The sequence below is a fragment of the Paramormyrops kingsleyae genome, chromosome 1, assembly GCF_048594095.1.
Source record: "Paramormyrops kingsleyae isolate MSU_618 chromosome 1, PKINGS_0.4, whole genome shotgun sequence".
NCBI classification, from domain to species: Eukaryota; Metazoa; Chordata; class Actinopteri; order Osteoglossiformes; family Mormyridae; genus Paramormyrops; species Paramormyrops kingsleyae.
In genome coordinates this window covers 40,522,419-40,535,906 of record NC_132797.1, presented here as the reverse complement: position 1 = coordinate 40,535,906, position 13,488 = coordinate 40,522,419, and the positions used below count along the sequence as shown (strand labels likewise).

Sequence of the window (13,488 nt, the reverse complement as noted above, 5' to 3'; positions counted from 1 at the left end):
TATAAGCCTATTTCACTTCTTAGACTCATTTAAGGGTAGCTTCTTATTCTGAAATGATAATATCATACAGTGGTTTGCTTAGAACAGAATAAACTCCAGAAATGTTTTCAATCGAGTATATTCCTGCTTTCTAACAGGCGTGCATTTCAGTTGTGTTTGAGCCAAAGTTTTCAGCAGTGTTACTTGTCTAATTACATCTTCAACTTAATCACTGTAATTGTTTCTGCGTGGAGTTTTGACATGTGAGTTTGGGATGATCTTCTGCACTTAATGCTGGAAGCAATTAGTGGGAGCGACTACAGTTAAGCCGGGCATGTGGCTTGGTGAGATCAGCGTCACATGTGTTTGCCGGTACCTGGCAAACAGCTGGCCAGAGGATGACACTTTGTAAAAAGGGCCCTAATGTTTGGAACTCACACTAACTTGGAAAATGATGCCGTGACATATTTGTATACTAGAGCAAGTTATGTTTCCAAGTTTTTCTGTGTATATTTAAGCTTGGAAACGTATACAGCATGCACTTCACCATTCATAAATATCTGCTTATTTATTGCATGGCCTTTAAATTCACATGTGGAAGCAGTATTTTCTTCTTACCATTATAGCTTAATGTCAAACAAGATATGAAACCTCAGAAAAGTCTACAACGGAATGTAATTCCTTGCATGGAATTGCAGATTGCTGTATTTTTTTCGATCTAGCTCCTTGGAGATGCTATGTTAAATTAAGCAGCATTTCCAACAGACATGGTGAGCATTTGAGTTATGTCTGTCATGGTAGTACTACTCGAATCGACGTGTTGCCATAAATCTTTGATGTGCAGTAATTTAATCAGGTATCCCTAGACTATTGTGGCATCACAGCGATTTGGAAGTATTCCCAGTTTCCCATTTGGGCTTTGCAGAGCTCTGTTGCTCTTTCCATAGTAACAAGAAGTCATGTTCTGTAGCTTGAGTGGGAGGGCCACCACCTCCATATGAGGATTTCGTGCTAGGATGAGTCTTACCTATATGGGAAGATAAACGGCTTATAGAACAGAGCCCTGTATTTATAGTGTTGTACAGTCTTGTTCCAGTTGCACACAGATGCATCAGATTTAACTAATTACTTTGATTGTCAAAACTGAACTCTTAGAATAGCCTTTGACTAAAGCATTTAGTTCCTGAATGTTTGAGCCCCAAACATGAATGCTGAGACTTAAGCTGATACAGGTGGGAGCAAGGAGATGTGACAAACACCTTTGTAAGAATTTTCCCTGGGGAGTCATGCATATAGTCACAGAAGAAAGATTCACCCATAATTATGAGGATGGGAGAAAGTTTATTACTTGATGGTGTTTTTCTTGTAATGTAAAAACTTCAAACAAACACTGCAGTCATGATAGCAGCAATGCAGGTGCTGCAGAGTAACTTTAACTGACGGCTAAGCGGGTGGCCGTGGGGAAGAGGCTTGACTGTGATTCTTGGAAGTAAAGAAATATGACTGTGATCATTGGAAGCTGAGAGGGGGATTATTACTGACGGGGATGGAGACGGCAGAGACCGACTGAGAGGCGGCTGCTTGTGTGCGCGTCTGGGCCTAGCTGTACATCAGCCCTCAGCAGCGGGGGCCGGCTTTGTGAGAGACACGAGTGCCGCAGGAGGTCTGAGAACCGTGCCGGAGGTGTGGCACCCCTAACCGCAGGGAAACCGCAAAGAGTTGGCTGAGCGTGGGCTCCGGGGGTAGCAGTGGTCTGAGTGAGGAGACGAGCCGAGCAGGGCATGCAGGAAACCCCTGAACGGGTCGACTTCCATTAGCAGGCAGACTTCTTGGTGAGTGTGCCTTAGAGTGACATGCTGCTCGTGTCAAATGAGGACACACACTCTCATAATCAAATGAGGACACACACTCTCACAATCAAATGAGGACACACACTCTCACAATCAAATGAGGACACACACTCTCACAATCAAATGACACACACTCTCACAATCAAATGAGGACACACACTCTCACAATCAAATGAGCTCCTGATACTCACATAATAAGGGCAGCACCTTGTTTGTTTGTTTGGACACTTTACTCAAAATTTGTTTTTTGAGTGCAGTGAGTTTGATGTAAGGTCATAACAATGTCTGTGAATGGGCTAATCATTCTCGTTCTTAGTGTGTACAAGGGTGGGGCCGCAGGGGATCTGGCCTTACCTCAAAGCTGATTGGCCCCCACAGTGCTCCCTTCCCTGTCACTCACTGATTCAAAATATATCATTGGCTAATGATTAGGTTATACCACTGTATGATTTATGGCTCCTCTATATATATGCCCCCCCCCCCCCCCCCACAATAAAAAAATCTAGAATCTCCCCTGTTCTGCATATAGGTGCTCCTCTGAAACCCAGAAAGGAACTAAGCTTCTCAGAACTCCCGTCGGGTCAACTGGAGATTCGCTGGTCCTCCAAGTTCAATATCTCAGTGGAGCCGGTTCTATATGTGGTCCAGCGAAGGTGGAACTACGGCATACATCCCAGCGAGGACGACGCTACTGAGTGGCAGACTGTGGTGCAGGTACACCGACTGTGAGGCACCTAGAGGGCAAGCGATCAGATATACCTGTGCTGCTTTCATCAAGTGTGTTTTGGGATCTCAACTAAAGGCTGCTTTTTAGTTTTGTGGCTTGGTAGCGTTTACAGCACTTGGAATACATCATTTGAATTATCTGTTTTTTGCTTCAATATTTTGTGCCTATTAAACTTGGCAGGAAAATTATTATTTTCTCTGGTTATTACATCAAGAATCATGATTGAAGACCAGAGAACCATTGGAGCTGTACACACGCATGGACTGTGATTGTGGGTATGAACCCTGACCACCCCTCCCCCCCACTCCCCAGGACTAATTCTCAGTGTATCTCTCTTTGTCAGACCGCTGAGGAGCGGGTCCAAATGGCTGACATCCGAGCCAGCAGGTGGTACCAGTTCCGAGTGGCCGCTGTCAACGTTCATGGAACCCGGGGCTTCACTGCACCGAGCAAGCACTTCCGCTCCTCCAGAGGTCTGTCTGCTCTAGTGCCCATAGTGTGTGGATATTGAATCCCTTCTGTCTACTGAAGTTCACACCCATCTCTTGACATCTAGACTGATTACCCAGGTGCAGAGGTCTATAGATGGGAGCAGAGACATAACATATATCTGGGTCTCTGTGTGTCCATCAGTCAATCTCTGATGGAGTGGTTTAGACAGCATAAGCATCAGGGAAGCACAAATTCAAGGTAGGACAGAATGGCAGATATGGCTGTTCCTCAGATTGCCTCAAAAAAGCCACAAGAAGCTATCCTGTTTACCATGCTTACTAAAAGTCAGGCTTTGTCTTTCCTTCTGAATCTCTCAAACATTAAAGGTGTTCTGAACATCTTCAAACCGTTGACTTGCTAGAGAAAGTCTAAGTCACACTGATGTTTTTGGGAACTTGTAACCAAGCATTTAACCTCACAATGGACTCACTATCCCTTCTATACTCATGCAAGATGCTGCACGTTTAAATTAGATTACAATTACAAGTTATAAATGCCCATGAGTACTGACCTGTTCCTGGGAGGTGCTGGCTGTTATGTGTGATTTCCGAATCTGGTTTAATGAACTCAAGGTGCGCAGGGTGGGTTTTATTGTTACCAATAAATAACATATATGCACTGCAATGCACATGGGCATTATAGGAAGAACAGAAGACAGGTCAGCTGTATTTCTGAGTCTGCTCTACTCTTCCTGTAAGTGAAGTGATTCAATTAATATTCATGCAAGGCTTTAGCATGCAAGGACTCTGTAGAATTACTCTGTAGAATATATTAGTATGAGAGGGCATATTGCTATTAATCAGACTAAAGACCGAAGCTTTAGAAACTTCTCTATTAAATCAACAAACCTTAATACATGTCTGGCACTGTGTTCACTGCCATAAAACGGATATGTCAAAATAATGAACTAGTTGTTATAGAAAGCTGAATTGTTTACAGCTGAGGTATATCCCCTGCCTGAAATTCCCTGTCTCTGTTGCCTATGTGAAACAGTTTTTGAGAGGAGGTGGATGCTGGTTTACTTCACTTGCAGGACGGCATTCGGTATAACAGTTAACCATCATGATGGCTCCCTGGTTCGATGCATTACTGGCAGGTAGATGCATTTCAGGTAGAGAAAACAGAAGGAGATGGTCCTGTCTCATCTGCTGGTCTTTGGTGAGCCCAGTTGATGTCACTTGAAAACAAAGCAAAAAAGAAATGAAGACAATATATCTGTTCCCACATCAACCCCCATACATCACTGTCTGGCTGTAATGAGCAGCCTGTCTTGGAAAATCATTCTACCTGAAACATGTACAAAATGGTCTAATACACTAAGCAGATGGAGCTAGAAGGGTGGGATTTGTAGTTTTTGTTCACCGGGGAATTAAGCTTTGTTTTCTAAACCACACAAAAATTACCCTTTTGATTTATAAATAGAACACTTTTTGTTTGTATTTTAACATTGAAAGTAATTATGAAAGATACCATGTTGAAGGGCAAATATCCAGAACTCACTCAGTTGTTTTTTGTTGCTTTTGAGATGAGAGCACCAGTGACCTAAAGTCAGACTTCCGCATCAGAGGTTACAGCACTGGAAATCAAAACTCACTCCACAAGCACCATAGAATCCAACGAAGAGCTTTAGTCAAATTCTAAAACTCACTAAGTCCACAGAAATATTCTCAAAAACTTATCCTGCTTTGGAATTTAGCTCTTCAAATATGGAATGGCATTTCTTTCCGTTCATCAAGTGCTTCCTGGTGCAGTATGCAGTTATTGATATTTCTTTTGGGATGGTGGACAGACATGTTGCCTCACTTGGCCAGCTTCACTGTAAATGTGGTGCTGTTTTTGAGACAGGGTGCTAGATACAGAGGAATAGTTTACAGATTGGTCACAGTGCTGATTTAATTCTCAGTGATCCATGCTGGTTTATAAAGGATTTAATCTTTGATGTGCTCTGGCACAGTCAACACTGACATTCACTTTGGGGACCTATCTCCAGATCCCTCTGCCCCGTCCATGCCTACGAACCTGAGGATCACAAACGTGACCGCCACGTCGGACAGAGCCGTAGTGGTACGACTCAACTGGAACCTTCCAGAGGAGCCTGACATCCCGGTGCACCACTACAAGGTTTTCTGTAGCTGGACAGCCAGCGGCAAGGCTCCGGAGCCTGCCAGAATGAGGAGGAGGAAGACAGCCAATGGGGTAATTATGTCCTTGCCTTGCCAGTGTGCTGGCAGGCAAGAAGATGCTGGAGGGCTGGGTGATGCTGTTTAGAGTAAATGCATTTCAGTCCAGTGTTGTAAGCCACAACACTGTAAATAAAACTCAGAGCGAGGGAGACGAAAGACGAGGCAGTGACTGCTGCAGCTCTGATTGCGCAAATGAACAGATCGATTGCTTAAGAGCTGATGCAGTGCCAAAGTGCCTTGTAATTACCATGGACAAATGAAACCTTTTAAAGCACTTAGCTAAAAGATCTATCTATCTATCTATCTATCTATCTATCTATCTATCTATCTATCTATCTATCTATCTGTATATATATATATATATATATATATATACTGTATATATAATATTATATTATATATGCTCTAATAAATCAAGAACCTTTGATACATGTCTGAATGTTAGCTTCATCTCTAAAAATGTTTCATTCATTTTGAGCTTATTTGTATGCAGCACACCTAAGTACCACTGTGGCTTCCCCAGGCTCCTTGTAAAAGACGGCGTCTTGACATCGGGGGTTGCGTTCGCATTGTAGTCTGGCAAACTTCTTTAGGCTCAGGCTGAACCTTGCCTGTACTGTACATCTCAGACAGTAGGCTTCTCTCACAGCACCATAAAAAAGGCCACTATACCAAGCAAGCCTTAAGAAGGTTCACACCATCCATATGTGATTTTAATAACGGTGAGCTTTCTGTCTCAAGATCCTGCTTTGACATTCCAAGGTTGCCTAAGAGACCTTGGTGTGCTGGCTGGACACAGATTGGCCAGTTAGTTATTGGTGTGCATTGTTGCCATTTCAGGCCCAGACTTACGTGGACCTGGAAGACCTGCAGGCTAACAGCAGCTACATAGTGGAGTTACAGGCTGTGACGTACTGGGGTCAGGTGCGACTGAAAAGCCCCAAAGCCACACTCCAGTTCAGCACAGCCCACGTCAATCACACAAGTACGTCCTTCAGAGACAGTGCAAAGCCTTGGTTTCTGTGGTTTTATAGGCATGATTGTTTTGACATTAGTTGATTGTTTTTCACTGTGAGCAGCATCGATGAATGCTCACTCTACTTCTTGGTGAATATAGTGAGAATTTCCTCACTGATTTGCCTTTTTATTTGGATTATTTATATACATTTTGGTTTGTCTTGTTAATGTATAGCTCAATAATGCAACAAAACATGTTTTATGATTGCTACCTGCATGTTGTTTACTAAATCACTAAATTATCATAAGATGTGTATCAAACTGCTTAGAATGCAATACACATAATATCGATTATAGTGATTGTAACTAGCACAATCATGCCAAATGAAATGTGTTGTAGTACGGTGTTCTCAACCCAGTCCTTGAGGGTTGAGAACTCCTTCATGGGAGTTGGGTGGGAGCAAAACACGTGGACTGTATGGGTGTCCACAAGGACTGGGTTGAGACACTGACGTAATAGTGATATTCTGCTCATCTTTTTTTTAACCCAAGAAGACTCATTATTCAAGTCAAAGAAAGCAGAAATGCTGGTTGGTGGCAGAAACACAGGAAAACGAGCCCCAGCCGCTCTGGAGGTGGGAACCCCCTTCTACCAGGATGGGCAGCTGCAGGTCCGAGTCTACTGGAAGAAAACAGGAGGTATGAAGGAGTTCGGGCAAAAGCCCAGTGAGCTGCACCTGAGCCCAGTTTGAACGCCCATAGATTTAGTGGTAATACGTTACATATTGTCCCTCTGGCTATGCAGATCCAAACTCATTTTTTAGTACAGATTTAAACAAACTTAAAATGCACTTAAAACAAATTTTGATGAGTTCCATGAAATATGCAGTCAGCGATTCGATGAGTGTGAACCTGCACATAGTGAATCATAAGCTCTGTTTCTGAAAGAATAATAAACATAGTGTGGACGTAGTGTGTGACGTCTTTCAGTGACAGATGTGTTCAATAGCTCCCTCTGCAGAATAGCACACTGCTGCAAAAGTGGTCAATTTGGTTTGACAAGATTTGACATCATTCTTCTCTAAGAAACGGGTGGACATTCAAAGTGTGGACATGATTGTGTAGGTATCTCAGTCAACAGTCTGTATCGGAGTGGAAACTCTGAAAGCCAAAGCTGAAGAGTAGCCTGTCACATCTCATTCAGTGGTTTATGTTATGTTACTAATATACGTCACCACCAAAGCCAAACTCTACATAACCAGCAGAGGAATGCCCGGACTTTAAGAAGCCCACTTCTCGTGATCGAGATGGCTTCCGCTGTATCATAAAAAAGCAAATTCTTCCATGTCCAGAGTGCTTATGGTAACCATCATTAGTGATCTTTACTGATTAACTAATCCGGTCCTGGTTGGGTATGATTTTAAGGGTTAAAATATTACAGACTATTACAGATTTTTGCTAGCAGTGCCAGTGTGAACAATGTATGCAAGAGCTCAGTTATGTGTGTTTGATGAGGAGGACATTCATACATGAAATAAATGATATAAAAGTGAGCTGCACCTTAGATGTCACTGGTTCTATATCAGGAGGTAAGATGCACCATAACAATGAAACATTGGCCATGACAATCCAGTGACTGCAGGTCTGCAGACTACTGCAGTCTATGGCTGAGAAGCACTTTGAAATATTACACTGAATAAAAGTGATTTATGTGTCGTTGGCATCCCACTGATAAAAGATCAGCTAAGCAAGAGAATGTAATAAACAGATTACAGTGGAAAAATCAATTGGGGCTTTTGAATGCCCATGCCAGGGTTTTAGAGCCGTCTCTTGGAGACTGTAAATCTGTGTCAGCAGAAGGTATTGTTTTCAGTCCCGCTTTTTCAGTTTCTCCAGCCCTTATCCACCATTACAATCCCCCATTGCTGGCATTTTCACAAATCACTTTCCTGCTCTGTCAGCTCACCTTGTTACACCTTGTTTAAGGTCCCTATTTTGCTTTCTTTGCCTTATCCACTTGTCATTTCTCTTCTGGGTCCGAGATGCTGCCCCCTTCCGAGCATCAAATGTGTGCCAAAGTCCCCAAAGAATTTTTACTTCCTGACTGTAATTGAGGATGTTGCCAGGGGCAAACAGTGTCGCTTAATTATTAATGAACTAGAACTTCTTAATACAAATGACATTCTGATAACTAGCAGGACCTGAATGTACTATGGCATGATTTAAACACCACTGATTATCTACATAGAAGGCTTCTGGGTAGTAATCAGCATAGCTTTGAAGACCCAAGTCAGTGTAATTTGACTCTGTTCTGCTTACAAGCTTTCAGAATAGCAGATTATATGGAAAAATGACAGGCAGAGATATTAAACAGATTGGGACCCTTTCCCATCTAACAGTGCTTCTGTAAAAACGATTGACATTAACTAACCCTAACCTTTGGAATAACATGGGAAATCAGGAAGTCTCTATAATTATATTGTGCACTGACTGATCCCTACACCATTTTAACAGTGTGTGGACTGGATACATGCATTAACCAATGATGTAATTGTCTTCTGTTTCTCTGGATGCAGACCAGCCCGCAAGCCGACACCATGTCCAATGGAGCCCTGAGTCCTGCAGCTACAATGAAACGGCAGCAACAGGAAAATCCAGCACCCAGGTACTCTCACATGTCCATGTATGGAAACTATCCTTTGTTAGCAAACACATTCATATGAAAATGTTGCTCTTCCTATTTGTTTACTGAAAATTTTCAAAGTGCTTGAGTTTGAATTGTTGGTATATTGCTTTGTGAAGAGACACAATGAGTGGTTTTAATCCAAACCATTTCAATGTAGACCATGATAAATGAATCTTCTACAGCATATTTTAGGTCTATTGATCTAAAAGTATATAACTTGTTCCCAGAACATCAAATTCACAAAAATCAACAACAAGATATATGTTGGGCTTCTCGGATCTCGAAAACGTGAGCCTGTTCTAACAAAAGATTTCCTGGTTTAGGAGAACTACATAAACCTCCCTGGCCTGATGTTCTCCTGCAAATACAAAGTCACCGTCCACATGATGACGTCCAAGGGTCGCTCCAAGACAGAGAGCACTACTTTCCTTACTCCACCCTGTTCTGTTGTCCAGGTCAAGAGCCACAAACCCATCCATTGCCCTGGAGAAGGAGGTGAGCTGAATTTGGCAGACGTTCTCATATGCTCTGTCATTGTCAGTTCATCAGGATAAATCATCTTGCTGTCATATGACATCATGCTGAGTACTAACATTCTCCATGTCTCACTTTTCAGGAACAGTTCATCCAAACGTACTGCTAAAGCCAGAGAACCTGACCGCATCTTTTTCCATCAATGAGGGAAATATCACAGGGAGCTTCTTCTGGAGAGTGCCGAGACCCCTTCCAAATGAGCAAATCACAGGGTTCCAGGTCACCTGGGCCGAGGTCACCACAGAGAGCCGACAGAACAGCCTGCCGAATAGCATCATCTCCCAGTCTCAGATACTTCCTGCCGTATGTTGCCTGATGTTGAACTATTCATTTCCATGGATGTTTACATGAAACATATATAATATTATCCTCTATGTGTGGGAGTGTGTCAACTCGCACTGCTGCTTTTCATTTTTTATTTCCCACGCATCACATTTTATCTTCTATGATATGTCAGAAAAAAAAAAAGTACAGTTTACACAATATTGTCCCGTGATGCCTGGGAACTTCCTTGCCATGATAGAACTCACTCATGACAATAGCAGGTCTCGGTTTGTTTTAATAGAGCTTTGCATTTTATCATGTTAATAATTTGCTAAGATCTATAAAAATCTATTTGAATTTCCAGTAAATTAAAAAGTTCTGTAAACATCCTCCATGGAATCACAGACCTTAAGGCAAACTGTATAATTTTATTTATTATTTATAATAATAAAAACATCTATAGAGAGGTGTAAGGCAGACAGTATGAGGTAAGGAAATTGTAAGCCATAACTTAATCAATTTTCTCTTTTAGGACCGTCATCTTCTAGTAGTTACCAATCTGCAGCAGGCAACCACCTATAGGCTGGAGGTTCAGATAATAACTACTGGTGGTGAAGGACCAGCCACTATGAAGACATTCCAGACTCCTGTTGTGTCTCCCATGCACCAGCACCGTAAGCAAATGCACCCGCCAGCGGAACACCCTCACACGTATGACTGTGAATATCTGCTAGAGCTGTATCGCAGAGTAAAAACACATGTCTGGCATCTATGTTCACTATGCATACTATGGAACAAACATATTTTGATACATAGTGCATGATTAATGTGCAAGTCAAGCATTACACCATCATCAAAAAGGCTTTTTTCTTTTGGAATTTTTTATATATATATATTTTTATGATCTCTTGCTGGAGAACATTAAAATGAGATAACTGATGCTATGATTGTTTTGGGTGGTTCTTAGGGTCTAAAATCAGGCAGCATCACCCACACCACCGGAGGCCATCGGTGGAAAAGCAATGAGGGTCTGTTTTGGTCATACCTGGGCCGGAACCGGTGCCACTGCCCACAGCAGTGATGTGGTGCTGAAGTGAATCTGAATCAGACAGGGGCTCAGTTCCTGTGACATCATCAGCACCACGTTCTCGGTCCTGTGTTTCGCCTGATTCTGCTCATCACGCTCAGGTCAGCCCAAAACTCCTAACTTCACCACAGTCCATCAACCTGGGTAACAAAGGGATGATACCTTTACATGGTCACAGTTTGCAGGTAAACAAATATCAAAGGTTCTCTGTAATTGTACACATAGGAAACGCCTCTTTTAAAGTTTAATACTATTGCAATCATGATAAAAATGGTGTTTGAAGGCATTTTTATGCAAAAAGCATTTTTCTCAATTTGAAAATAACATCTAATAAAAGGTACGGAATGAAAGCCTTGAAAATTTAAAATAAGAATTAATGAAAGCATAACCTGTAATCGCAAAGAACTGTTGATTCTACTATTTATGATATTACATCAGTTATTGACATGATGTTTGTACACTGATGGTTTACATAAGCGAATTAATTGCTGTTCTGCAGGTAATCAGCGTTGCATGTACAAATTAAGTCCATTTGATTTAGGGAAGGTCTGCGTCCCCACTGAGTCGCTCTTGAAGGTTTTGCATGACAAAACATATTGTTCTGTCTTAGGCATGGAATGCATCTATGTTACCTCTTTTAAATATTTTAGCAAAATTTATCAGAAAAAAATAATAGAGAACTTTATGGAAAATAAGTATGTACCGTTTAATAATAGAATGGTAATTTAGTGTGGAAATATGTATGTGCTTATTTTTTCTAGAAAAATCCTTGTGGTACAGTAAGTAAATGTCTTATTTATTTATGTATGTATTACAAAGTGTGTTGCGTGTGTGTGCTTGCGTGTTATTGTCACTCTTTAAACTGACAAGACTTATTGTAAAGGCATTTTGTAAAAAGTGAATTGTAAATACAGTCCTGTTTTTGTTAACATCTGTCCCCACCCCCCAAGTGAGAACTGTACATATTGTCAACTAATAAAAGAACCCTTATGTAAGCCGTGTTTCCTTTCTCAGTCTAGTTTGGTTAGAAAGTTACTGCTAATAGTCAAGGTGACTTAAATAGTTTAGTAAAAGGTCATCAGAATGACCTTTCAGAATGAAATATTTCCTGTGAGCTACTAGGGGTGGGGGGAAATGATTTCTCACAATTCTTAAAGGTGGTAATTTTAATATTGCCGTGAGAATGAAAAAATAATTTTCTAAAGATAAATTTAAAGATGGGTTACTGAAATTTTGTTGTTCACATTTGGCATGCTGATATATTTGCCCAGTTGCACATAGCCTGATTTTGTTAAGGGACTGACATTCGCTAGTTTGGCACAATGCTTTCATGAATGAGTAAGTGAGTGCAGAGTTTTTCCTTGCACCATCTCAGTTTAAAGCCACAACTAACTGCAAGTGGGTGAAATGTAAACTTTCATTGAATACCTCTGTACCACTTCCCTTAACACTAACAGTTTTGAAACAAATTGAACTATTTATACTTTTTTAAACTCCTCCCTCAGATTTCACTTACCACGTGTCTTGCAGTTTCATTGGCTGTAGCTTGTCGCCACACTCAGTCACAACACTTTTCACACCACAGGACTTGGAGTTGCCGACAGGTCCAGATATTTAGCCTGCTAGATATCTGATGGGCGTCTGCAGCCCATCGGTCATGCCTTTGAACTAATAGTGATCAAGTGCCGATTTGCCAGCGTCCAGCAAACAACGATTTGCCTCTTATTTGAGGCATAAACTGTCAGCACGCAGAAAATTAGGGCTAAAATTGTGTAGTGTGAATTTTTTAGGCGGGTCTGAAATTCCGGGCAAAAGCATATACTCGGATAGTGTCGTCTAAAATGAGTTCACATGTTAGAATGTGTTTGTTAAAAATATTTAAGTTCAGTATAACAGAGCTGACAGACATTCTTAATCGTATCAACTACTCCCTCTCTCTGGTGTTGGCGTAACTTATTACATTATAATCATTTATTAATTTATTATGGAGAATATTGGCAAACCATAATATTCCCAAACTACTGATTTAAGTGATGTGGGAGGGTCTTTCAGCTCTCTAGCACTAGCTGTAACCAATTCAAAGCCACAATTAGCATGTTTTCCATGTTGAACATTTACTTGTAAATTTAGGTTTCTCCTGTATCAAGAAATGTATGAATTTGTTTCATTGTGCGTTTCAAACGGAATAAGCTGTAACTGAAAGGCACAGGAAGAATATCTATACTGTTACCACCCTTGTCTTTGCTTTAAATGTAGACCTGATATGCCTTTCAGCAAAATCTGTTTAAAAATTGCAATACATATTGAATCAGCTGTCAAATATCTTGGACAGTTATGGTTAGGGAAGTGCATTTGTTGTCGCACAATTGCTCGTTTGAATCCCTAACCAGTGAGGTACCCTGAGCACCAGTGACCCCCACCAAGCACTGCTCCCTGTGTCCTGAATTAGCTGCCCTTTCTATGTCACGATGATACTCCTGGGTTTCCATATACGACACCCTTGCACCTATTTTCTTCTCTAGTGTAACATGAATGGAAGTTTTGATCTGAGCGTAGCAGACGGTGCTTGGATTGCTGATCACCAACATAAGAGCCTGGGACTCGTGTGATTACAGTCCCCAACAAAAGGAGTGGATGACTAAGCAATTAAGAAGTCATTTGGTATGAAAACTGGAAATCATCAGGAGTGGAGTTCAATGCTGTGTTATTACATTTCCATTTACCGTAGA

The 13,488-nt window shown here is 41.3% G+C and overlaps 1 protein-coding gene across 3 annotated transcripts in view; it reads left to right on the top strand.

The window, feature by feature from the left end:
* LOC111846829 (anosmin-1) overlaps positions 1-11,754 on the top strand; it is a 33,840-nt gene extending 22,086 nt beyond the window's left edge. For 2 of the 3 annotated variants that reach the window (XM_023817461.2, XM_023817458.2), the window contains 10 exons: positions 2,359-2,543; positions 2,900-3,029; positions 5,039-5,244; positions 6,072-6,216; positions 6,741-6,887; positions 8,765-8,853; positions 9,198-9,369; positions 9,491-9,711; positions 10,205-10,346; positions 10,640-11,754. In XM_023817461.2, the coding sequence (XP_023673229.2) occupies positions 2,359-2,543; positions 2,900-3,029; positions 5,039-5,244; positions 6,072-6,216; positions 6,741-6,887; positions 8,765-8,853; positions 9,198-9,369; positions 9,491-9,711; positions 10,205-10,346; positions 10,640-10,698 (1,496 nt within the window). In that variant the 3' untranslated portion in view covers positions 10,699-11,754. The remainder of the gene's footprint in view (positions 1-2,358; positions 2,544-2,899; positions 3,030-5,038; positions 5,245-6,071; positions 6,217-6,740; positions 6,888-8,764; positions 8,854-9,197; positions 9,370-9,490; positions 9,712-10,204; positions 10,347-10,639) is intronic. The other variant, XM_023817460.2, reaches the window with a different exon arrangement.
* Positions 11,755-13,488: the final 1,734 nt, after the last annotated feature.